General features: G+C 46.5%; 1 protein-coding gene across 1 annotated transcript in view; it reads right to left on the minus strand.

Moving 5' to 3' along the window:
- The window catches only part of CACHD1 (cache domain containing 1), a 242097-nt gene that overhangs the window by 23699 nt on the left and 191882 nt on the right, over window positions 1–26516 (minus strand). Inside the window, exons 9-16 of the mRNA XM_056122231.1 lie at window positions 22780–23013; window positions 19245–19394; window positions 18389–18512; window positions 17553–17670; window positions 11345–11513; window positions 9581–9723; window positions 8706–8887; window positions 6588–6698 (exon numbers count right to left, since the gene is read on the minus strand). Coding sequence (XP_055978206.1) covers window positions 6588–6698; window positions 8706–8887; window positions 9581–9723; window positions 11345–11513; window positions 17553–17670; window positions 18389–18512; window positions 19245–19394; window positions 22780–23013 — 1231 coding nt within the window. The remainder of the gene's footprint in view (window positions 1–6587; window positions 6699–8705; window positions 8888–9580; window positions 9724–11344; window positions 11514–17552; window positions 17671–18388; window positions 18513–19244; window positions 19395–22779; window positions 23014–26516) is intronic.

Below are 26516 nucleotides of genomic sequence, written 5' to 3' on the forward strand. Positions count from 1 at the left end.
AGGGACAGTGACAGTGATTTATAATACTGATAATGGTCATGCATAAAATGTTTCAATACCATACCCTCTGCCAACTTCTCTCCTGTTATCTCGATGTCTCTCTGCCCCCATATTCCCCTCCTATCCCAGCTGTGATAGGCTTCCTACTAAAGACCAGTTCTCAGTTTCTGTTGCTTTGGGCATTTGTTATGTCCTCACTAAGTTTCTTTATATCCCAAATAAGAGGGAGATCAGTCTGTGTCTGTCCCTCTCCTGACCTGAATCAGCACAATACTCTCCAGACCCACGCACACAGCAGCAAACTGCATGATTTTATCTTTTCTTATGGTCGAGTGGCATTCATTGTGTATACGCAGAGATCTGGGTTCTCAGGGTCTATGTTTGTTGTAAGGACTTGGAACTTGGCCTGTGATCCTCTGTACTTTTGGGACTGGAAATTTTCAGGGTTGACCCGATACACAAGGTTTCAGGAGCTGATCCTTACTATCTTCTACTTACTTGATTTCTTTGTACATTCCAAAAGAAAATAAAGTCATTGACCACAGGCTTAAAACGGTCATTTAAAAGGCTTGAAAATGTCTCTGTAGTTCATTATCTTTAGGTAAATCAGAACTTGGAAGTGAAACAGGTTTTTGCCAAGCAGACAGCTGCCCCCTTCTGGTTACAGTCAGCACTAAAACTAATTTTCATGACCTCCCTAACCAGCCCCTATTTCCAAAAAGCAACAAAACAAAACAAAACAAATAATAGAAAAAGGAACAATGATCCAAAAATGAACTTTCTATCAGGGTACCAAAACTATGCTTGGCACAAGGTGGGGCGCGGGGTTGGGTGGGGGGAGTTCTGAGATGCCGCGACCTCAAACAGCCCTTATTGCTAGTGCTGAAACCTCAACTCTCTCTGGGGAAATGGCAGATTTGTGCTTGGCATCTAATCATGCTGCTGGCATCTAATCACGCAGCTGAAGTCTCACTCAAAAGTCTGACCTGACCTTGATTGTCCACAAGTCCAAGCAACATTCCTGATTAGAACAGCAAGAGATTCCATGTGCTGAATGCTCATCATTTAAAGGCACGCTGGGCATTTGAGGACAGAGAATTTCAGTTATTTCTCGCATTAAGTCTTAGGAGGCATTATTAGATCTAGGAAACAGCGATGTGGGCAGATTTCAGTATCTGGCCCAGGTCGTATAGTGAATAAGGAGTGGAAAAAGATTTTAAAGCTAAAGATTTTAAACAGTGGGTAGGGCATTTGCCTTGCAAGGAGCCCACCTGGGTTCAATTCCCAGCATCCCATATGGTGCCCCAGCACCGTCAGGAGTAATTCCTGAGTGCATGAGCCAGAAGTAACCCCTGTACACTGCCCGGTGTGACCCGAAAAGGAAAAAAAATAAAGAATTTAAAGCCAGAGCCTCTAGCTCCCAAGCATCGCTTCCAACCACTAGAGTTCACCACGGCTTCTCAGATCTGCTCAGCATTCGAGATCTCCAAGGATTTCATATAATAAATTCAGTTCCCTGTGTAGCTGCTGGGAAAGAATTCTACTTCCCATCCTCTAAATTAAAAATTAGGCTTAGAAGGCTTGAAAGACTCAAACGAAACCGATCATCTTTGATTTGTACTAGAGACCAGCACACGAAACCGGTTCTTGCTACAATATCATCGTGATCTCTATGAAAAAGAAAACAAAAACAGAAACAAAACCCCACGATTTTTAGGGACAAATGAATTTTTTTTCTAAACCCCCCAGGTGGGACTGACAGCTGCTCCAAGGGGGGTTGATCAGCATGCCCAAAGCAGACATACTGCCCAGGTTTACATCTTGAATCCACAAATTTCTTTTTCTTACCTGCTTTTCAGAAAGGTACACCGTTACCATGGCAACTCATAAAGATCATAGAAAAATCAAACCTGACCAGAAAATCGAAGCACAACTGGATATAGTACTACTGTGGGATTTTCATAGGAGGAGTTTCTACTCAGTCCCTCGGTCACTGACCCTGTGTCCTTATCTCTACCAGCATTGTCAGTTTCCAAAGAATGCAGAGTCCCAGGCCCCAAAGATTGCCCTGAAGCTCAGCTAAATTTTCAAGACTCAGCGAGAAAGGAGCCAGGAGAAGTGAGCCGGCTGCTCTCTCAGCCAAACTGCTTCTAAAAACCTGCACAAACGAGGAACGCTTCCGCGTTCGCCAAGCACCAGCATGCCATCGAGTCTGCACTCTGACCTGCTCAAGGCCACAAAATGAAGGCACAATGATGATAGGGGCGTGGAAGGCACCACGACATCAGAGGTGCACGTGACTGTCACTGTAGCATTTTGCACGCAGTGGCTAGAATTCTCACAGTATCAGTTTAGTTCAGGCCCTATCGCGCCGGTTTTACACTGGAAAGGTCAGGGACCATCAGCAAAACTTAAAATTCACGAAGCCCTGAGTGGGTGCTTTATATTGGTTTTTAAATGTTGATTTTCTAAGGCGCTTCTTATATAATCACTTGAGACAGGCTCCTGAAAATTCTCTTTGACAGCTGAGGAACGCGAAGGAAGGAAGAAAGGAAATTATGTAGACAGCCGTACGAACAAATGGCAAGTCTTATATTTTATTTTGTTCTATTTTTTGACAGGGGGTGCAGTGGGGGTGGTTCAGGCTACACTCAATAGTGCTCTGGGGCTTCTAGCTCCTTGTTCAACGGTCACTTCTAGAGGTGATTGGGGGAAATCATATGAGGTATTGAGGATCAAACTGGGGTCAACACATGCAAGGCATGTACCTTAATCCCTGTATTTTCTCTCTGCTTCAAATTTACTTTTAATTTTATTTATTTTGGGGCCACACACGGTGATGCTAAGGATTTACCCTAGGCTCTGTACCCAGGGATCACTCCTGGAGGGTTTGGGGGACCATATGAGATGCAGAGAAATGAAACTTGGTTGTCTGCATGCAAGGCAAGTGCCCTATCTGCTAGACTATTGCTCTGGCCCCCAAATCTACTTTTTAAAGGGGAGGGATTATATCTTAAGAGGAATCTAAATGTGGCTTGTGAGGCTAAACTCATTGGTAATAATCACTACAAGAAAGTCGATCTGTAGAGCTCAACCCGTACATTCAAACTACAGTTGCTTTTGGTGGAAAACCAAAAGTTGTGGCTGACTTGCATTCTAAACTATGTCATGTGGAAAATACACAGCTTTACACAGTCTAGTTTTTGCAGTTGTGGGGCTAGAATTCAGGCTTCCTGGAGTGGGAGGCATGCTTTTTGCCACTAAACCATATGCTGGCCCCAAGTAATAGCTTTAATAAAACCATAAGCAGCTAAAGCAAAGTGTTTAATGGATCGAATCCACAGGACTGAATATTACGTAAAGCAAAAGTAGCTGCTTATTCCAGTAACACAGCCTCATTTTCAATCAGGTGAACAGATTCAGGGCTAAAGTGATCATTTCCCCCTCTTGTTACACACAAAAGCTTACCTGCTACAAATTACACATAGCATCAAATATAATGCAATTAAGGAATTGAAGAGGGATCTTTCTTTCTTTTTCTTTTTGGGCTACACCTGGCTCATGCACTCAGGAATTACTCCTGGTGGTGCTTGGGGGACCATATGGGATGCTGGGAATCGAACCCCAGTAGGCTGCGTGCAAGGCAAATGCCTTACCTGCTGTGCTATCACTCCAGCCCAAATAGGAGTCTTTCTAACAGAGGATTCCATATTTCTATCATGGTGCATTTAGACTGATGCCATAAAAAAACGCAATAAAAATCCACCCATCCATCCACAAAATCACAAGCATTTCCACATATATGTATTTTTGCATGTAAGTACAAAACTGCAGCTTCTTGAGGTTTTTTTTTCCCCCCCACCCTCCGACAAAAGACTGTTCAGAAGCAAAAGCTAATGGCTTCTGAGAATGACCAAGGAGGTGGATTGTCAAAGACTAACCAGGACCCCTGTGGTCTGGCCCTGCCCCACATCTTTGAAAAGCCATTCTGTCCCTTTCCTGGTCATAGACCCAGGCGACCGAACTCCCCTCGCAGAAACCACCTTTTCATCCTTTTTCTCCAGTGACTCAATCCCTGGGGAAGATGACAAGCCTTGCTACTCAGCCTCGAGGAGGCGGCTGCCTACCAGATGGTCTGCTCATGAAAACATCCAAAAGTTCTGCTCGAGATGAGTGTTTACTTGTTTATACGGGAAATCTTCGACTTGGGGAGCAGCTGACAGAGCCAAACAGAGGCAGTGACCCACAAAGGGATCGACATTTCTCTGCAGTGGCGCCTGGCGCTCCGCAGAGACATAGGCCGTGACATTGAAATGCCACTCAGGACTGCCTCCTGACTCTCGCTCCCGCCGAACTGGCATTAGAATTCTGCAGACTGTCAATCATTTGATATATAATGAGCTCCAAGGAACAGCATAGAGTTAAGCAAGACAATCTGTCTTCCATCGACTCCCAGGCATCATTACAGGTATCACTCAAATGAAGGTTTTTTCCTGGTTGTTAGGGAAAAACAGCAATTTCTATAATAATGAACGGATTAAAACGCCAAGTCCACTAGCCACTAGCCTGACTACTCAACAATTCAGTGTGCGCTTGCAGCTCAAATTCTGAAACCTCTAGAGCAGAAAATAGAAATTACTCTAAATATATTTACAGTGAAACTGGCATTTAATATATTCAAAATCCATTTTTGTTTGTTTCTGGACCACACTGGCAATGCTCAGGGGTTACTCCTGACTCAGCACTCAGGAATCATTTCTGGCTGTGCTTGGGATGCCGGGGATTGAGCTCAGGTTGGCCACCTGCAAGGCATGCACCCCATCCACTGTACTATCTCTCCACCCCCCTGCTTTTTTTATTCTTCAAAAGTCAGTACAAAGACAAGACAAAGAACAATTCCAATTAGTCTTTAGGGTCTAACACAAATAGGAGGCAATAAATTTAATGCCGTGAAACTTTCGAAGGGGGAATTTATTTTATTTTATTTTTGGGTCACACCCAGCGATGCTCAGGGGTCACTCCAGGCTTTGCACTCAGGAATCACTCCTGGCGGTGCTTAGGGGACTATATGGGATGCTGGGAATCGAATGTGGGTCGGCCGTGTGCTAGGCAAACTCCCTACCTGCTGTGCTATAACTCCAGCCCCATAAGAGGGGGAATTTAGGGGAGTCATATTTGGCAGTGTTCAGGGGACCATATATAGTACTGGGAACTGAATCGGGGTCCACTACATGCAAGGCAAGCGCTTACCTCCAATGAGATCTCCTGTACTATGATCTAATAGGATATTATCTAATGTCTTGGAACTTTTTTTTTCCCCACTAAAAATTATCCTTTAGGAAAAGGGATTTAGCTCAGTGGCAGAGCTTAAGCATTGCATATGTGGGATCCTGGGTTCAATCCACCACTGCAGCACCAACAAAACCCCAGATGAGGGGCTTGGAGAGATAGAACAGTGGACGAGCTGGGTTTGATCCCCAGCACACCAAATGGTCCCCTTAGCACCACCAGGTGTAGTTCCTGAGTGCAGAGCCAGGAATAAGTCCTGATCTGAGCCGGGTGTGGCCCCCAAATCAAACCAAAACCAAATAGGGCCAAGGAGATAGCCCAGTGGGCAGAGGCACAAGCTTGGCTTGCAGGAGGCCTGGGTTCAATCCCAGCGAGTGAGTGGTCTTTGGAGTGACCCTGAGGCACAGAGCTGGGCTTAGCCCCTGTGCTCTGCAGGATGTGCCCCCCACAACCAGAAAACAAGCAAGCAGAAACAACAAACAACAAATGTTCTTTGTCGAGGAAAATATATTTTGGTACTGCTGTCCGGATCCTAGGGCCACTCGTGTGGCTTTAAGGCTGGCAGTTTTACAAACGGCTCCACTAAATCTCACAACTGTTTCCCTCTCTGAAAGCAACATCAGGGCAGCCGAGAACAGAGCTAAGAGCGACTCGTGGATTCAAGCACATGGCAGCCTTAGGAGGGAGGAAAAATCTCCACTTTACAGACATCGGGAGGAAGGCTGCGGAATCTAAAATGAAACTCAAACTCCCAGCCTGTGGGGTCTGGGCTGGCTCAGGGTCAAAGGCACCCCCTCTGTTTTAAGGGGAAGCCATGCGTATGCTCCCTGGTCCTTCCACACGCACATCGCATGGTCCTGGCAGCCGTGTGGTGTGGGTCCTGGCAGCTATATTGCGTAAGCCCTGGCAGCTGTATTGGGTGGGTCCTGGAAGCTCTATTGTGTGAGTCCTAGTGTGGAGACAGAGCACCGTAGCCAGCTGTGTGTGAGGTCAGGCAGCACTATGGCTGAGTGTACAAGTACTGCAACCAGATGTGCAATCTGGTGATGGCCAGGCATGCAGATGAATCTCCGCCATCCTCAGCAGTGAGTGGGTTCTCTGCTAAGGCCCTAATTTTGCTACTGAGTTTGGCTCTCATTCTGTTCAAAGCTTCAAAAATACCCTTGATACAAAGACATGGAAAAAAAAAAAGATGGTGGTGCTCAGGTGCTGGGGGCTGATTCGGGTGAGTCCTAAGCAAGGCACGTGCCCTACCTGCTGTACTATTTCTCCGGCCCAGAAAAAAACAAAACTCTTACCTGGAAGAATGAATCGTGTGACTGATGGTCACGACATAGCCAGCTCCTCCGACATCTAAGTAAGGGCCAGTGAGAGAAATCAGGCCGGGGTTAGCGACGGCGTGCAGGTACCTGGTGAGAGCAGACCTCCATGTCAGCTTAGGATGCAGAAACTATCCAACACCGTGGAAGGATAATAAATTTGTTACTCGAAACATCTTCATTACAAACTGTGCACACGTAATATGAGAATCTATGGGATTTTCGATGCTTTTTCTCTGGGGTAGGGGTGTTCTATAAATTGCTATGGGGCTCATGGGCCACTCCTGGAGATACTCAGTATTTTTTTGTTTTTATGGGGGAGGGGTGCTCACTGAGCAGTGCTCAGGGCTTAATCCTGGTTCTGTGCTCAGAGATCACTCCTTGTGAATTCAGGGACTGTATGGAGTGGTGGGGATCACACCTATGTTGGCTGCATGCAAGGCAAATGCCCTATCTGCTGTACTATGGCCCCCTGGCTGAAAGTTTTGTGCAAGTCCCAAGGATGTGACGCTCTTAGGTTCTGAGAGGCATGGGCCAACCCAAGCCACTTTAATAGGGATCCACCTGGTAATGCGCAAGAGGTCAGGTGGTGCTGGGGATCAAACCTGGGTTGAGGCTTGCGTCCTAACTGCTATCTCTTTCCCCAGCTTGATTCGTACCTTCTACGTCTGACAGTTCCATCAACACAACAGATTAAGAAATCATGAAATTCTGGGGGCCAGAGTGATAGTACAGCAGGTAGAGCATTTGCCTTGTATGTGGCCGACCCGGGTTCGATTCCCAGCATCCCATATGGTTCCCTGACCACTGCCAGGAATACTTCTTAAGTGCAGAGCAAGCAGGAGTCACCCCCCCGAGCATCTCTGGTTGTGGCCCCAAAACAAAACCAAAACCAAAACCAAAACCAAATCCAAAAAAAAAAATCTCGAAATTCTTTTCAAAGAGGCACTGAGCAGTCGGGAGACTGTGCAGAGGTTAGGGTGCACGAGTCATATGCCTGACCAGAGTTTGACTTCCAGTACCTCATGGGCCCCTGAACGTCACCACAACCCCTTGGGAACCACAACACCCCAGGCAGCACTGCATCCTGAGATCCTCACATAGAAGGCTGGGCTTAGTTGGTTAAGAGTCATCCTGGGCCACCAAAATGCCACTTTAGAGGACCTACCCCTCCACCCCCTACAAAAAAAAATATAAGACACTGAACTCAGTATATAGATGAGTTTTAAAGAAATTCTAATGTGTAGCTGTTTTATAGGTTAAAATAAAAAGAAAATGATCAATGGAACGAAACTAATATGTCAGCACTTAAAACATGCTTCCTTAGTAGATAGAATGAGTGACAAAGCAGGAACTGGAGCTAGCCGGTTATAAGCAGCACAGCCCAAGAAATTCAAACTTCTGGGTCCAGTTGCCTCCCAACTATGCAACCTACCTGCTCTGGTTTTAAAAACCAGAGGGAAAGAAAGCCCCAAATGCAAAGGTGCTTTTGAATTTATGCATATCGTTTTTAAAAATAAGGTAAAATATTCGTGTGTGATGATTTGATACTCCAACTATGTGCAGAGAAATTCAATCTATACTATGGGAATACTGCATACAGGTAGGGATCAAACGAACCCCCCCCAGGAATTTAAATGTTTTAACAGGGAGCTTTATCGTTTAAAAAAATTTCATTCTTTTTTTAGGAGAGGCCACACCTGGCAGTGCTCAGGGCTTACTCCTGGCTCTGCACTCAGCAATCACTCCTGGTGGGCGCTTGGGAACCATATAGGGTGCTGGGGATTGAACCCGGCTCTGGTGTGTGCAAGGCAAACGCCTTATCCACTGCACTATTGCTCTGGCCCCCAGTCTCAAAATTTCAGCAAGGAGGTAAAAACACAGCACACAAAAGAAAACCACAAAGCAGTTAGTAATAAGATACTAAAAAAAATTTTTAAAAAACTTGTTTTCACAGAAAGTATCTTCTTTCATGTGACTGCCTTAAGTTGCTTTGTTGTATGTAGTTTCCAAGACTCTCCAGGATTGGGGGTCGCTGGAGGGGGTTGGGGGGCGGGAGGGCAACCTTTGATAATGGAAGCCCCGAAAAAAACTCACCATTGTCTCCTAGTGGGATCAAATGCTTTGTCCATGAGTGAGCCAGGGTAAATTCTGAGGACACCATTGGGCGTTGCTATGTAACGGCGGACAATGTAAGGGTTCAGGCTACTCATTTCCATCTGTGTCATCCATTCATCTGTGACGTGGCTGGTAGCCATGACTTCATTTCTGACAGAGAACTGAGAGACAAAGGGAGACATGCGGGGATGCTTTAAGACTCTTGAAAAGAGATTGGACGGCTGGCAGCCCTTCCCAAAGCTCCCTTGCAGCGGAGCCAAGCCCAATTACTTCTCAGACAATCCTTCCACAGCAGATGGACGTGGCCAAACTTGGTGGAAACAAAAGCTGATGAGACAGAGTCAATGTGGGATTCACTTCACTGTTTGGTTTCGCCAGGCGTTCTGTGTTGAAGCGGGTGGTGATGCAGAATCTTACGAGTTCGAATTCGAACACACAGACCCCTGGTTCACATCTCTGCACTCCCTAAACTTTAGCCATTTTATCTTGTCTGATAGGAGGGGCATTTCTTTTCTCTGGGGGGTGGGGGGGGGGGAAGGCTGAGAACATTTCCCTTAAGTGTAAATCATACCCAACCAACCTCAGCAACAGGCCACCCCACCACTAGCCCGGGCTCCTGGGTGCCTCAAACATTCTTTGTCTGTGTCAGCCCAGGCCTTAATCCTAATCCATCAGAGGGGTCACTGCTGATGGCCCCGGCCAGCCCCTGCTGGGCCATACACCCTGTCTTTCTGGCTCTGGGGAGCTGGACTTACCACTTCAAAGATGCCCAGCTACCAATGCCCCTGCCGAAGTGCCCCGGAGGGATGGGGGGGGGGTGTCAGCATGACATGGGGTTCTATACCAGCACTCACTTTGAGGCCCGGGTTGGCGATGAGGCGGGTGTTGTCGCTGAGGTAGGCGGTGTAGTGCTCCACCATGCGCTTCGTCTCTGGCTGGCTGAGGTGTTCGTAGGGTGAGGAGAAGCTGCCGGCCGACAGCATGACGGTGGGACTTTCTAAAAGAGAAGGGTATGAAGCAGGTGTGAGACCCCAAGTGCCCCCACAGGCTTGATGGTGGGGGCCCTGCCCAGCTGTCCCTGGGACAGTGGCTTCAAGACTTTCCCTGAGGAAAACAAAGCACTAGGAGGAGCTGGAATGAGGAAAAGAAGACCATGTGCTGACACATACCTACATGTGGGCGACTGGGGGCCGGAGCGTGGGGAGGGCATTGGCCTCGCACACAGCTGACCCGGGTTCAATTCCCAGCATCTCATATGGTCCCCCAAGCACTGCCAGGAGTAATTGCTGAGTGTATGAGCCAGGAGTAACCCCTGTGTATCACTGACTGTGACCCAAAAAAGCCAAAGAAAAGCAAACAAACAAAATAAAAACCCCACCTAACCTTGTCGGTGATACCACAGAGTTCCAGAGGTGGGTCCACTCTAATGACAGGAAACCCAAGCTGAGGGCAGAGTTAGGACTTTATTCTCCAAACCAGAGTTTCTCACCCTTTTCTGACTGTGGCCCCCTTCCCACCTCGTTGCCTCCCTGTGGCCCCTGTCCTACTGGTTGCCCACCTAGCCTTCTGCACTGACTCCCCATTGATGCTACTTTCACTTGTGGCCCCTGGGAATATCTCAGGATCCCCCGGGTCCCCGGCTCATAGAAAGCCTGTGTGTATGCGGTGAGAAGCCCAGGGGAACAGTTCCAGCTCTTAGAAACCACCTCTTGGGAACCCTATTTTGATTTTTGTTTCTCTCCTTAGCCCAGAGAAGCTGCCTCAATTGACCCAGTTTAATGTTCAATGTTTCTTTTTGGACTGGCTCGCTCTCCCCTCCTTCCGGTACCCTTGCTGGTTTCCAGAGAATGATCCATCCTTAGAGGAAACACCAGCAGCATCCTACGGCAGAGCCCCAAACACAGCAAGATGCAGGCAGGCTTTGTTGATATTTGCACCCTGAACTGGACAGATGTGCATAAAACATCATTTTTTTTTTGTAATGTACAGTGGGTAAGGTGTTTGCCTTGCATGCGGCTGACCCAGGTTCGATTCCTCTGTCCCTCTTGGAGAGCCCAGCAAGCTACCAAGAGTATCCCGCCCGCACAGCAGAGCTGGCAAGCTATCCATTGTGTATTTGATATGCAATGGTTAACAACAAGTCCCACAGTGGAGACATTACTGGTGCCCACTTTAGCAATGTCCATTGCACTATATATGAACATTATATTGTATCCATAACAAGCAATGCAAAACACATTGTCTAGCACTGCCTTTTCGGCAGGTATAAGGGGTGGTGGGACTGGTCTCAAAATATTGAAGGTAACTAAAGTAAAGAAAGAAAGTATTGTGCAAATTGTCTGCCACATAGGCAGGGGGAGGTATAGAGTTGTGGAGGGTAGACTGGGGATTTTGGTGGTGGAAAACGTGCACTGGTGAAGGGATGGCTATTTAATGACTGTATGATCAAAGCTCAAACATGAAAGTTTTGTTACTGTACCTCATGGTGAATCAATCAATCAATCAATCAATAAAAATTTAAAAAAAAAGAAAATGTAAAAAAAAAACAAATAAAAAATAAGAAAATAAACTGATCTCTAGGATGGGTTTGGTGGTGGTGGGCACAGGAGCAGCATTACCGAGGGTTGCCAGCTGTTTGAAGTGCAGGCAAGCGCTAGGCTGGCCCAGGAGGTCCAAGCGATGGTAGAGCAGCTTGCTGCTGGGGATGGTGTTGAGATTCTTCAGCTGTTTGACAGGGATTTCCGGTTGTATCACCACAATACAGAGAATGAATGAAGTATCTTGCACCTAAAAAAATAAAAAAAGGGTACGTGAACGCAAAGCATGACAATGGGCATAATAGAGAATGTGTCATGGCAAGGGATGATATTTTCTATTTTCCTCTTGGTAGGAGGGAAATTCATGGACGAAACACAAAATCATGGTTTTAATGAGAGGATTAGAAAAAGTCCTTGAAACTGTGACTCCCTTGCCCACTGAATAATGGACCCATGGGCTGGAGCGATAACACAGCAAGGAGGGCGTTTGCCTTGCATGTGGCCGACCCGGGTTCAAACCCTAGCATCCCAGATGGTCCCCTGAGCACCGCCAGGAGTAATTCCCAAGCACAGAGAAGGGAGAAAGGAGCACCCCGAGGCATCACCGGGTGTGACTCAAAAAGGAAAAAAAAAAAGAATAGGGACCTAGGGCTGGAAAGATAATATAGCAGATAGGGCACTTGCTTTGCACACAGCTGACTTGAGTTCCATTCCTGGCACCCCATATGATCCCCCAAGCACCACCAGGAATAATTTGAGTGCAGAGCCAGGAGTAACCCTTGAGCATTGCCCAGTATGTCCTCAAAACAAAATCAAACAAACAAACCATAATAGTGGACCCAGTCTGCAACAGGCTAAAGAATACTCTTATTTCTCTTTGGGTTTGGAACACATTTTAAGAAACTGTAGAGTGGACTTTTGCAGTGAGTGTTCTATGAGGTAACTATATTGAAAGCCAATGTGAATTCACACTTTGGAAAACCCAGCAGCAGATACTGGCGTATTCATTCCATTCCCTACCAACAACACATTCGATTCTTGGCTGGAGCTGACCAGGATCTCGGACACGTGGCAAAACCCCAACCCTACAAAGCTCCTTATTGCGTCATCATTTCAGACCATGGATGGTGTGTGTGCTATACCTTCGTTTAATAAACGCCTATTAATGAGGCTTGGAGCGGGGGACTCCCCCTCTCAGTGATCCTCAGCTAGCCGACCCAAAGGAGGACTGCTGTCTGGGCCTTGTGGCATGGAGAATATCAGGGTCACACCTAGTGGAGCTTGAGAACTATGTGGTGCCAGGATCGAACCAGGGAGCGACTGCCTACAAGGCAAAGGCCGTCATCTCTGTGCCAGCTCTCTGGTTAACGGGTACTTTCAAGTTCACGGTGATCCTAGAAATGGATGCCTGAGTAGACTTTGATGAGAAAGATATCACCAAAAAATCCGGAGCCAAGTCAAGCTACTCCGATTTAAATATACAAGAAAACTCAAGTTCTCCAAGGAGACAGATGGAAACTATTTCAGAAATGGTTTGTAAGTAAATCAAGGGAGTGATAGCCAGCTTAGCTGAATTAAAGGAAAGTCAGAGAAAAAGCTGAAAGGATTTACTTCCTGAGCAAACTCATTTTTGGAATGAGGTGGGTTTAGAGCTAAGGGGAATTTAGGGTTTATGTGGAATCGTCGTGAAAACAGAAGATATTCACATTTTCCTGGCATTGCTTTCAAGTCTGCTGCCAGGGATATTCAATTAGATTAGCACCTGAACCTCTTCTTTCACCTAGCACATCAGGAAGGGGACAGTTCTGGAACAGACTTGCCCATCTCCCCTTTCTTGTTACTCAGAATCATTCTTGGAGTTGCTTCTGCTGAATGTTGCACATCCACAAAAGAACCTGAGACAAAATCTTGGCCAGAACAACCAGAAGATCATTTTGTAACTGGATCTATTCCGGAAGAGGAAATAAAGTTAGCCTAAGCTTCCCCAAACAGCTCCATTGGTCCTTAGCGAGGAAGCAAAACCAGTTTCCATAAGGGTCCTTAGAAGCCTGGTTAGCTGAAAACCCACAGGGCCAGCTTTAAGGAGCTGGATACTCCAAGACAAACTGGCCAGGACTGGAAAGCTCTTGTCATTGGATGCCCAGAGGACTCATGTTCTGCAGGAAACCATCCCTGTGAGACACAAGAGTGTTCAAATACCTTTGTCGGTTAATTCTTCCTTTCGTTCCTGCAAATGCCATGAGACAAACTGAGCTTATACTCAGGAAGTGGGGTGGGGTGGGGGGTAGTCTTTCCCAAGGCTAGCATAATCTCTCATTATTTTAATTTGTGTGATTTCTTTTGGCCACACCCAGTGGTGCTCAAGACTTACTCCTGGCAGCCGGCCTCGCATGCTGGGGGAAAAGGCAGCTCAGATAGAGAAGGGACCACCAAGTCAAGGATGCTTGGAGGGCCCGCTTGGGAGGGGAGATGTGTGCTGAAAGTAGACTATAGACTGAGCATGATGGCCACTTAATACCTCTATTGCAAACCACAACACCCAAAGAGAGTAAAAGGGAATATGCCTGCCACAGAGGCGGGGGTGGGGGGAGGTGGTGGTGGGAGGGATACTGGGAATATTGTTGGTGGAGAATGGATACTGGTAGAGGGATGGGTACTCAATTACTGTATGACTGAAACATAAGCACAAAAGTTCGTAAGTCTGTAACTGTACCTCATGGTGATTCACTAAAAATAAATAAATAAATAAATAAATAAATAAAGACTGACTCCTGACTCCGTGCATGGGGGACCTTATGTGGCAACATTTGAGGCAAAAGTTGTGCCTTTCTTTACCTGCTATACTGGCTCTCATCCCAGTAATCTCTGAATTAAGATGTAAATTAATCCATATAAACAGACCACTAGGACTGCTGTGCCTATGGATACTAAGTGGTTTAGCAATTATTTCCCTCATAAATTAAATCTATGTGGGCTGTAATTAGTGGGAGAAACCACTGTATTCCTTAGGACAAGAAGTGTACCTACTTGCTCCCTGGAAGGAAATAAAGAGAGCTTAAAAATTATTTGCCCCTATTGCTGGGTAACCAGGTAAGCCTCTTAGTCATTAATCTCATTATTAATGGCCATTTTCCCCCTGCCTTAGGGCAATCCATTTGATGGTTTCAGAACACTGAGGATGTAAATCATATCTATGAATAATCACTCTCAAAAGATTGATCTGATTACCTCCATTTGGTTAGTGCTGAGTCAGTGGAATTTACCAGAATTACCAAAGAAAAAACATTTGGGGGCGAGGGGGGAGGAAGAGGGGTCGGGACATACCAGTAGTGCTAAGGGCTTACTCCTGGCTCAGTGCTCGGAGTACTAAAGCTCAAACCAGGGACAGCCATGTGCAAGGCAAGCATCTTGATCCCTTTATTATTTCTCCAGCCACAAGAAAAACTATCTCATGAAAATAATTTCTTTTTTTCTTTGAAGTGAATTCCTGGCTAAGTGCTCAGGGACCACTCCTGACAGGTCTTGGGGGACCCTATGGGGTGCCGGGGATCAAACCCGGGCCAGCCACGTGTAAGGCAAGTGTCCTGTAGCTGCTGATAGATTGTTCTGGCTCCTCCTGAAGACACTTTCTTTCTGAGATGTAAAGTTAAATTATTCCCAGCAAACGTGGTCTTAGAAAGGCCGATGGGCCAGGAATGCGGCCCAATAGTACCGTACTTGCCTTGCATGTTTGAAGTTATGCATTCGATTCCTGGCAACACCAAAAAAGCAAAACTCCCCCCCCCCAAAAAAAATGAAAAAACAAACAAAACAAAAAACCACCAAAGCAAAAAACCTTAAACTCTTTTTTTTTTTTTTTTTTTTTTTGCTTTTTGGGTCACACCTGGCGATGCACAGGGTTACTCCTGGCTCATGCACTCAGGAATTGCTCCTGGCGGTGCTCAGGGGGACCATATGGGATGCTGGGAATCGAACCTGGGTCTGCTGCATGCAAGGCAAACGCCCTACCTGCTGTGCTATTGCTCCAGCCCGAACAATCTTAAACTCTTGCCTTGCACACAGCTGACCCAGTTCGATCCTGAACACCTCTTATGATTCCCCAAGTGATCCCTGAGCACAGAGCTCAGAAGCCCTGGGCACCACCAGGTGTGTCCCTTCTCCTGTGGGGAGGGAGGGCGACCAAAAAAAAAAAAAAACCCCAAACCCACCTCTCCCCACCCCCAATACGCTATTTCCCAGGATATAATCGAGCCACTTTCATCCAGAATAAGCTGCCAGAGAGAAACAATTTTCAACTTCAAATAAAAAATTAAAAAATCCCCATTTTTTTCAATTAAGATTTCTGATGCTGGTCTACAATTTCTAGTATAAAAAAAAAAATGAAACAGGGGCTGGAGAGATAGCACAGCGGGTAGGGCGTTTGCCTTGCACGCAGTCAATCTGGGTTCGATTCCCAGCATCCCATATGGTCCCCTGAGCACCGCCAGGAGTGATTCCTGAGTGCAGAGCCAGGAGTAACCCTCGTGCATCGCTGTGTGTGACCCAAAAAGCAAAAAAAAAAAAAAAAAAAAAAAAAGAAAAAAAAGAAACAGTATACGAATATAAATAGAAGGGCAGTGGCATAATTATTCTTTTTATTTGTTTTAGGGCCACGTCTAGAGGTACTCAGGGATCAACCTGGGTGGTGCCTTGGGAACCAAATGCAGTACCAGAGATGGAACCAGGGTGTAAAGTGAGTGCCTGACCCCCTGTACTATCCCTCCAGCCCCTATAGAGTCATTCTTAAAAATACAAAAAAATGAGCTGACCCCAAATTTCAAAACAGATTGGACTCTCCTCCAATCTGTACCACTGCCCATAATATGTCAACGTCAGCTTGTAAAGTCATTAAGCCTCTGAAACAGTCTCCTTTATGATTCTGTTGCTCCCAGATCCCTTTTAGAAATACTGATGCCATTTGATACTCCAGGAAGCAAGAAAACTCCGAGCAGAGTGTGGAGTGAAGACTCTGGGCACAGCCAGGGAGATGGCACAGCTTTTGTTTTGTTTTGGGACCACACCCAGCAGTGCGCAGGGAACCTTCTACCTGTGGTCCGGGGGTGGAATCCAGTGCCAGGAGAACACCCTACATGCTGTACTATCTTTCCAGCCCTCCAAATCCAGCACCCATTTATGATGAAAACTCTCAGCAAAAGGGAATTGAAGGAACGTTCCTCAATATAGTCAAAGCCATCTATCACAAGCCTGTGGCAAGCATTATTCTCAATGGGGAAAAAAATTAAGAGCCTTCCCTCTAAGATCAGGGACAAGACAAGGATGCCCACTCTCATCACTTCTATTCAATATAGTACTAGAAGCACTTGCCATAGCAGTTAGGCAAGAAAAAGACATTATGGGCATAAAAATAGGAAAGGAAGAAATCAAGCTCTCACTATTTGCAGATGACATGATACTGTCTTTACAGAACCCTCAAGCCTTTACCAAGATGCTCCTAGAAAAATAGACTTGTATAGTAAAGTCACATGCTATAAAATCAATACCTAAAAGTCCATGGCTTTCCTGTAGGCAAATGATGAGAGAGAAGAAAGGGATATGAAAAAAAAAATCCCGTTCACAATCACTGGATCACTGTCATCCCACTGTTCATCAATTTACTCGAGCTGGCGCCAGTAATATCTCCATTCGTCCTAGCCCTGAGATTTTAGCAGCCTCCCCCTACTCATCTTTCCCAATGTACTGGAGGCTCTTCCAGGGTTAGGGGAATGAGACTTGTTACTGCTATTGTTTCTGGCATATGGAATACGCCATGGGTAGCTTGCCAGTCACAATCATGCCTCAAAAAATCAAGTACCGGGGCTGTAGCAATGGCACAGCAGGTAGGGCGTTTGCCTTGTACACGGCTGACTGGGTTCAATTCCCAGCATCCCAAATGGTCCCCCGAGCACTGACAGGTGTAATTCCTGAGTGCAGAGCCAGGAGCAACCCCTGTGCAATGTTGGGTGTGACCCAAAAAGTTAAAATTAAAAACAAAAGGGAAAAAAAGTACCTTGGAATCAGCTTAACAAAGGAGGTAAAGGACCCGTACAAAGAAAACCAATCACTGGGGCCAGAGCCATAGTACAGTGGGTAGGGCTTTTGCCTTCCACGCAGCCGACCCAAGTTCAATCCCTGGTGTCCCACATGGTCCAAAAAAGAAAGGAAAAAAAAAAAAAAAGAAAAAGAAACCAATCACTTTCAAATACTGACAAGGCCCCGATCTGGCCCTGCAGAGCCGCATGGCCTCACTCACCATTTTCCAGGCGTAGCTCACGTTGTAGGCCTCTTTCCCGGCTTCCCGCAGCTTGCTGATGTGCCAAGACAGGGAGGAATTGACGGGCACGGCGAGGATCTGGCTGCCCAGCGGGAGGCTGCAGGTGCAAGAGGGAACAGAATGCAGCCAGTGAGAGCAGCAGGCGCCAGGGTCAGGGCTCCCTCCTGATCGGAAAGCAATGAGCCCATGGCTCTGCATCTCGCAGGAGACGTTCTGGCCATAAAGCCTCCTGTCCGCTCTACTACGAAAACAGTTCCTGTTCTTCCTGACACCCTGCTCCTTCTTTCTGATTTTTTCTTTCTGAGACAAACTCGCCTCAAATCCCTCAGTCACTGATTTAAAACCCATAGGTATGGGTGAGCACAAAACAATGCAGCAAGGTTGGGAAAGGTTGCAATCGACCGTTTATGAACTAGGAGCAAACACTAGCTTTCCAAGTAGTCTTTTGGGCTCGGTCCTAAACCCAACTTTGCCTTTTGCAAACACTTTTCAAAATTGGTATAAACAGAACATTTTTTTTTAAATTTTCAACAGTGAAAGATTTATTTCATTGCACCATTCCAAAGTTGATATGAACACAGTCCTTGATTTACAAGATGTTCTGCTCAAACCACAGTTCTGGGAGACCTTATCTTCGATACAAACACAATGTTGGCTACTGATCATAAGGGGAAAACGATGCCTACACTTGCGAGCTCATTAAAATGATTAATATACTTGTTACATCTCCCATAATAGCCATTCCTCTTTGACCTAGATGGGTATCTCTTCTCGGAGCAAAACCAAACCACCACGACCCCTCACTTTTGCCTTACCTGAGGATATTTTGCCGCACCAGCTCAAATTTTGGAATATTTTCATAGTGAATGATGTCAGTATGAAGAGGAGGCTCTGAGAGTAAGTAGGGCCTGGTAAGAGATGGATGCATGAGGGTATATCCTGAAACAAGAAAAGGAAGTTACACGCCATGGGGAAACACGTAGGAAGCACCGATCCTAATCAAGAGCCTGTCAGAGATTTGAAACGTGGGATCTTCCGGGATGCTTGCCCAGCATGCAATCTCTTTGTTTCTAAGTTACCGTCCAATCAAAACAAAATGTATTTTATGAGTTTTTTATTTGCATAAAGCTATTGAAGTATAGGGAGATGTCTTGAATTAGTCAACATCTGTCTAATCAAGAACATTCTGTGGGGGGATGGGGGCGCTGGGCACAAGAGTTCAAAGCTCACAGATCCTGCATGCCTGCGTCCAGGTTTGATCCCAGGCATTACATGGTCCTCGAGAAATGCCAGAATGCTCTGCTCATCGAGCTGGGTGTAGCTCCAAAATGAAACAACATCTGCAGCTGGGGTGTACACGTGTAGTGTCTGGAAAGTACTCCTAGCATTAAAGTGCATGCTTCACACGTACTTCAGGGTACCATGGGGTTCCCTGAGCACACCGAAATACATCAATAAAGGGAAATATCCCATTTACGCATTGTTCAATCCTCGAGTCTAACAGCCCGTTTACAGATACCAACACACAAAGGCGTAGATTCATTCATTCTAGCACTCTACACAGGAGCGGGGCTAGTCACGACAAGTTGATGAATACTCGCTTCCTCCCACTTGCTGGGTACGAGCATCGACACTCTCCAGATTGCATGAGAGAAACCCTTCCTTCTTTACCTTTGTCATCGATGAGAAAAGTGTAGGAAGCCAGAGAGTCTTGGTAATAAGTCACATCTTCAAGGATGTACGCCAGGTTCACGTCCACACCCACGATCCCCAGAAGGAGGTTTCCAAAATAACAGGGTTTGCTCACGGTCATGATTAAACCTACGGGTTAGGAATGAAGACAAGAATCACAGGGGCTGGAGCGGTAGCACAGCAAGTAGGCCGTTTGCATTGCATGTGGCCGACCTGGGTTCAATTCCCAGCATCCCATATGGTCCCCTGAGCACTGCCAGGATTAATTCCAGAGTGCAGAGCCAGGAGTAACCCCTGTACCCCTGTGCATCACTAAGTGTGACCCAAAAAGAAAAAAAATCACAAATATGAGCAGAGAAGGCTCGGGACAGAGGCGAGTGTGGACCCGTGCAAAACAAAAAGACAAATACGCATTTTAGGAGGATTTCAGGGGCTGAAGAGATGCCTCGCATATGGCTGCCCTGGGTTTGATGCCAAAGTGATGGCATCCAATCACTTTGAGCATTGCCAGGAGTGATCCCTGAATGCAGAGACAGGAATAAGCCCTGAGCACTGCTGGAAGTGCCCCCTCTGCAAACCAAAAAATGATTCTGAAATGTCTTTTGGAGACAGGCTGAGGGGCTGAAGCACAAGCTTTGTATGCAGGAGCCCCTGGTTCGATCCTGGAACCACATGGTCCCCTGAATACTTCCTGGCATGCCCCCAAAAGCATGTGAGAGGATTTTGTTTGGGTATCCTAAGACAACTGGGCTGTCAGAGTTGGGAGCAGGGCTCTGAGGCCAAAGGGGGCAGAAGCTCCCATGGCCACATCCCCAGGCTTTCATCTAAGACTAAATACAAGAGAAATAAACTGGCAGAGCCCAGGCTCACTTCAGATTCCCATTCTCCTCCAGGTAGAACCAGCCTGAAAAAAAGGACACAGGTTCATTCCACTTCTCAGGGGTCCATTTGAACTGCAGAGCAACCCATGGAGGCAGGAAAGGGACCCTAAGTGGACACTATGTGGAACAAGCCATCATTCCTCTTTCTGCTGGAAATCTTCCTTCACCTTATGGAAGCTTCTGGTGAAAGGGTGACGAAGGTGGGGTCCACTGGGGTAATCAGGGCCACTGGCATCTGCAAATTTCGGGGACACAGAGATCCAAACATACGTTCTAGCAGGGAATGGCAATAGACCAGTGGACACATCCTGGACACACAGGTCAGGATTGATACAACAGGCCCTGAGGATGAGACGTTAGGGGACCTCCACCATCAGGGAGCCGAAGTTCACACAATCAGGATTGCTCTCTGGCTGGAAAAGTGAATCTCAGCACCAAGCCTTCTCTCCTGACACCATTTCTGGTGACAAATGAACTGCAGGCTCCTGGCTGTCTCGGTGGGAACCAGCTGCTAGTCAGTCTTCATTCCCATGATGCTCTGGTGCCCGTTTTTCTCTGACCAGATCTGAACTCTGTTGAGGGTGGCACATGGGGATGACCCATTCCTGCCTGACATGGCACTTAGCAGTGTGGGCTAAATGCGTACATGTTATTTGCACCTAAACCTTAGTGCCATTTTTTCCCCCTGATTTAGTGAGCTTGGGGATCAAACCTAAGGCCTTAATACATGCAAGACAAGTGCACCAATGCTGAGCCATATGCTCCCTGCTGTATCTTTCTTTCTTTCTTTCTTTCTTTCTTTCTTTCTTTCTTTCTTTCTTTCTTTCCTTCTTTCTTTCCCTCCCTCCCTCCCTCCCTCCCTTCCTTCCTTCCTTCCTTCCTTCCTTCCTGAGGCATATGCTCCCTGCTGTATCTTTCCTTCTTTCTTTCCTTCCTTCCTTCCTTCCTTCCTTCCTTCCTTCCTTCCTTCCTTCCTTCCTTCCTTCCTTCCTACTTCTTTATTGAATCACTGATAGACCCTTACAAAGCTATTCATGACGTGATTGGATTTCAGTCATACAGTGTTCCAACACCCATCCCTCCACTACTGTACATTTCCCAGCACCAGTGTACCCAGGTTCCCTACCATCACCCTGACCCCCAACCCCTGCCCTGTCTCTCTGTCCCTATGGCAGGTGTTTCCCCCCCCCCTCTCTCTCTCCCCCTTTTCGTGGTTTACAATATTAATACTGAAAGGTTATCAAGAATATCCCTTTACCTCCTTTTAACACTCAGATCTTGTCCAGCATGATCATTCCCAGCTATTATTGTCATACTGGTCTCTTCTCCATCTTACCTACCCTCAGCCCCACACACACTTGTGGCTAGATCCAAACACTGTGCTGTCATTTTCTTATGAAAAGAAATCACTCCATCTCAAGGTGGGAACTCCTTCTCTGTATTCATCTGTAGAACTCGCCCAGAAAGAGGAATGACAACAATTGCCTAGGCATGGCCGCTACATTTCTTCTTTAGAGAAAGATTATTTTGACCTATTTTTAAAGAAAACACTCTCTTTCTAGGCTGGTTACTTTAAAACTCTAAAAGGTTTCGATGAATAGCTGCATTTGCGAGACTTCCTAGCTGACAGAGCATAATAGTAAAACCTCGTATGATCATGGTGTCGATCTGGCTTGCAACTAGGTACCACTTTGGTCTCATCTGTGAAGGGCCAGAGAGAAGGATGGGGAAAAAGCACAAGCAAGATTACAAAGTGGAAGGGAAGGCGAGGGCTTTACTTTTACTCAGCACATCCTGTTGGCCAGCTGTTATTCTAGATATCTTCCATAACTCAGTGCATTTCATCTCCACCACGGCCTTGAGGGAAATGCTATTCTCCCTACTTGATAGGTCAGGAAATTGAGCCAGGGAAAGGTTAAGAATTTTCTCCAACAGACTGTGGGTTAAGCTGTATTATAAGGAAGATGATCATAGTAACACAAAATCACCAAAGTAAAATAAATAGGAAAACTAAAGTGAGAGCAGTAATTATTATTGAGAGGCATGCAGGCACTAAAATATCGTATCGTCTTAATACCTTGCAAGGTTTATGAAAGCTGTTATTAGATTTGAAACAGGGGAAATGTGAATCCCATTTCAAATACTATATTGAAATAATAAATTAGAATATAATAAAATATAATGATATGACCAAGTAATGATGTAAGTGGAAGGCTGGGATTTCTACACTTCTCCCATGCCAAGTCTGTATTTGTATGATGGTACCACATTACTTTGCCTTTAAGACTGACTTCCAAAAACTCTGGAGTTTTACTGACCAGGCTCTCTGCAGAGTTACTCTTCTTTTCCTATTCACTAACTTTTGGAGCCTGGGGAAGCCTAACAAAACAACCTGGTAGTCTCTGATGCCCACTAAGCCTAGGAAAGAGAGAAAGAAAACGAGTGATGCTCTCTAGAACTCTGTCTGCGCAGATGATGGCAGGGATGAAGCAAACTTCTGACGAGTGACGGGATGTCCCTCTCTTCCCTGCCAAGATGCTCCCACATAAGTACCGGACAATAGTGCAAAGGGCCCGACTCGGCAGACCCCTGCCCTCTCCCCTTCTGATGTAGGAAGTCTTCTCCAAACTCACCATCTCCCATCTCATCAGAGAAGGGGAGGCTAAAGACGGCTTCATCGATCATGCGGTTGGGAAGGTTGGTGTAGAACCTGCCCACGGTGGTTTCCAGGTTACTCAGCTGGTTCAGCACCATCATGCTCCCCTTGATCACGGGCAAGGCTGTCCGGTCCAGGACCCCGTACTTCCCCGAGTTCTGTTCCGCCAGGTCTCTCAGAAAAGCCAGCTCTTTCAAACCAGTCACCCCATCTGAAATGTGAAGCCAAAGGGAGGGAGTCATAAAGCAAAATGCTGAGTCTTGGGGTGATAGCACAGCAGGTAGGGTGTTTGCCTTGCACGCAGCCAACATGACCGATCCAGGTTCGATTCCCAGCACCCCATATGGTCCCCTGAGCACCGCCAGGAGAAATTCCTGAGTGCATGAGCCAGAAGTAACCCCTGAACATCGCTGGGTGTGACCCAAAAAGCAAAAAAAAAAAAAACCAATGCTGAGTCTTCATACTGTAACTCTGCTACTCTCTATGAAAGCATGCGTGAGGTCTTGCAATGCCCAAGAGATCTTCACAGGGAGAATATTGGCCACGGATGGGGGGTGGGGAGATACCAGTTCCTGTTGAGAAACAAAGCCCGAGGCATGGTCTTTCCTGAAGTAAGCGGGCGAAGGAATTCTTTAAAAGGCAATGATGAGAAACATATGAGTGAATAAAGGAGCCCTATTTTGCAAGGACCTGTTCCTCCCTAACAGTTTAATTATTAAATTTCAATCATTTTTATGCATTTAATATTTGAAAGCAAAAGTAATGCTTAACAAGTCTGTGTTTAATTTAATTTGAGAAATTGTCAGAGTTTGAAAGGATGGAGGTCTACCATTTCATTTCTTTGGTCTTTGCGTATTAAGCATTAGCCAAATACACATGCAACCAAATAGTAGAACTATGGGTTGCATTTAGTGATGGCCCCAAACCCTGCTTCTTTAAGCTCATTTTAATTACAAAGGGTTTCATGCTTGATATTGTTAGGATAATGCTGGATTCGATATACTTGATGTATAGTTTTTACGTTAGACAGTTTTAAAACCTTTGTCAAAGATTTAAGCATACTGGCTTGTATTATTCCACAACATCTGCAACCTATAGCACAAAAATAAATTTAATAAATCTTTAAAAAAATAGAGCTTGCTATTGTTGGAACAGAGTCAAAGGGATTAGTAAATGATCCCATATGGGTACCACTGTAAACAAACTTAAATTATTTCAATCACTACTGAGTTTCTTCCAGTGAGTTTTAAGAGGTGGTTTTGCCTTTTGATTTGGCATTAAAAAAGAACTTGAAGAGCTCCTGGTTCTCCTACCTTGAGACTTTATCATTCCTTAATAGAAAAATGTATACTTCTGTATATTTTGTTTAATTTTTTTTTCTGGGTCACACCTGCCTGGGCTCAGGGATCACTCCTGGCAGTGCCGGGGTAATCTTACCTGGGCCAAGTATTGAACCAGGGTTGGTGGTATGCAGAACAAGTGTCCTAATCTTATGTCCCAGTGCAACTATGTATTTCCATCCTTAGAAGTCCTTTTCTAAAGACATGGCAGGACACAATGGACAACATTTATTTTTAATACACTTCATTTTTTGTCTTGGGGCCACAGCGAGTGGTGCTCAGGGCCTACTCCTGGCTATGTGCTCAGGGATCACTTCTGGCAAGGCTTGGGGGACCATATGGGGTGCCAGAGACTGAATTCCAGTCAGCTGAGTGAAGGGGAAGCACCCTACCTGCTGTAGTATCTCTGGCCCCTCTGATACACTGTTTTTAAATATCTGAGACATTTGCATCATTTGGGCAAAGTGAAAAAGAGATACCAGAAGGAGGTCACTGCTCCCCTGGCTTGAGAATGAAGATCGGCAGGGAAGAGGTGAGTGGGACCCCCGAATCAAACAACCTGGAGGCAGGATTGAGTTCTAACCTGTCTCACCTTGAGCAGCTCACACAGAAGGGTTAAGCGCAGACCAACTCATGGCAATAGATACGCTTCCTTGCATTGTCATGGACCCCTCGGCAGCTCAACATTTCAAAGAAGGAATGAACAAGAACAGAGACGAGGGCTGGAGTGATAGCACCTAGCACTGCGGGTAGGGCATTTGCCTTGCACGCAGCCAACCTGGGTTCAATTCCCATGAATTCATATGGTCTCCTGAGCACTGCCAGGAGTAATTCCTGCGTGCAGAGCCAGGAGTGACCCCTGTGCAAAGCAAAAAAAAACCCAAAAAAACAAAAAAACAAAAAAAAAACACAACAACAACCAAAAAACCCACAACCCCCCCCAAAACAAAACAAAACAAAACCCAAAAAACACCCCCCCGACACACACACAAAGCAAAAAAGCAAAAAACAAAAAAACTCAGAGATGAGACAAAGAGGGGTGGTCAGTGGAGCATTTTATGTGAGTCCATCACGAATAGTCAGACAGCAAGGACAATGGGGAGGTGGATGGGCTGTTCCAGCTCCAACATGGCCACAGTTGGAAACTACAATTCCCAGAATTCCCTTTCCTGTATGTTTCCAGGTGAAAGGTTGCCCAAAGGGGCAGGGTTGCCAGACAGGGAAATTGGGGGAAGCGCTGGGGAGAGACAGAGACCCCAGAAGATTCGATCTTGACCCACTCGTCTCCTCTGGGTTCCCGTGGCTTTCCCAGCAGCCCCCCAAGGGCAGGTGCTTCACCATTCCTGTGTTCTCCATCACTGTACACGCTCTTACTCCCATCATAAAGTATTGATGCCTGAGGTTTCCCAGCGGCTCTGCTGCCCCAAGAGCCAGGGTCAGCCGTGAAAGCCAGGGTCAGCCTGGAGGAGGATCCTGGGACATGCACTGAACAGATGGAAAAGAGGAAGAAGGGAGGGCAGAGAGGCCGAGCCGAGGTGCCCAGGGTCAGGCTCTGCCTGTGGGAGCCCCAGATTCCATCCCTGGCGCCCCATGGATCCCTGAATACTGCCAGGAGTGACCTGAGCATCGAGCCCGGGGTCAGCCCAGAGGGATTAGCCTCTGAGTACTACTGAGTGTGGCCCCCAAAACAAAACAAAAAGAGAATGACATACATAGGGAGAGCACCAGTGCACGATACTCTGGGGGGAAGGGCTGAGGGCTAGAGAGACAGTGCAATGGGCCGATTGCCAGCTTTGAGTCAGGCCTGGGCTTGAGCCCAGACAGCACATGGTCCCCCGGCACTGCCTGGAATGACCCCCCACCCAGGCATTGTGTGGGGAGTAGCCCCGAAGCACCACTACGTGTGGCCTCAAACACCACCCCCCCCAAAAAAAAAACCCAAAAGACAACGCTAACCCCCAGACATGGGATGTATAAAGCAAAAGGTGCTTCTGTACCTCTAGCCTGGACAAACCTTCAAATTCAAGGGGAGGAAGTGACCGCTTCTCCCACACTGCTTCCTCATGGGTCACTACACCGGAATCATCTCTATTGTCTGCCCACTGGGCCATCACCAAAAAGCTTCACGCAGTTCAACCCACCTGTGCTGGGTCCCCCTGTGTCCATCCTTTCTTCCCTCCTCTCCTGAGTGAAAGAAACTCAGACTAGCCACCGAGTAACAAGCACCCACGGACCACTCTGCAGGCAACTGTGTCCCCTCCTCCACAGAGCTCGGAAGAAAACCAGGCGAGAGGGTTTGCACCTGAGAAGCTGTGGTTCTAGCAGCTGGGGGCAGGAGAGGTGTCTATGAGCACAGTATATCAGTGGAATGGCC

The sequence above is a fragment of the Sorex fumeus genome, unplaced genomic scaffold (assembly GCF_029834395.1).
Source record: "Sorex fumeus unplaced genomic scaffold, SorFum_2.1 ptg000045l, whole genome shotgun sequence".
Classification (NCBI taxonomy): domain Eukaryota; kingdom Metazoa; phylum Chordata; class Mammalia; order Eulipotyphla; family Soricidae; genus Sorex; species Sorex fumeus.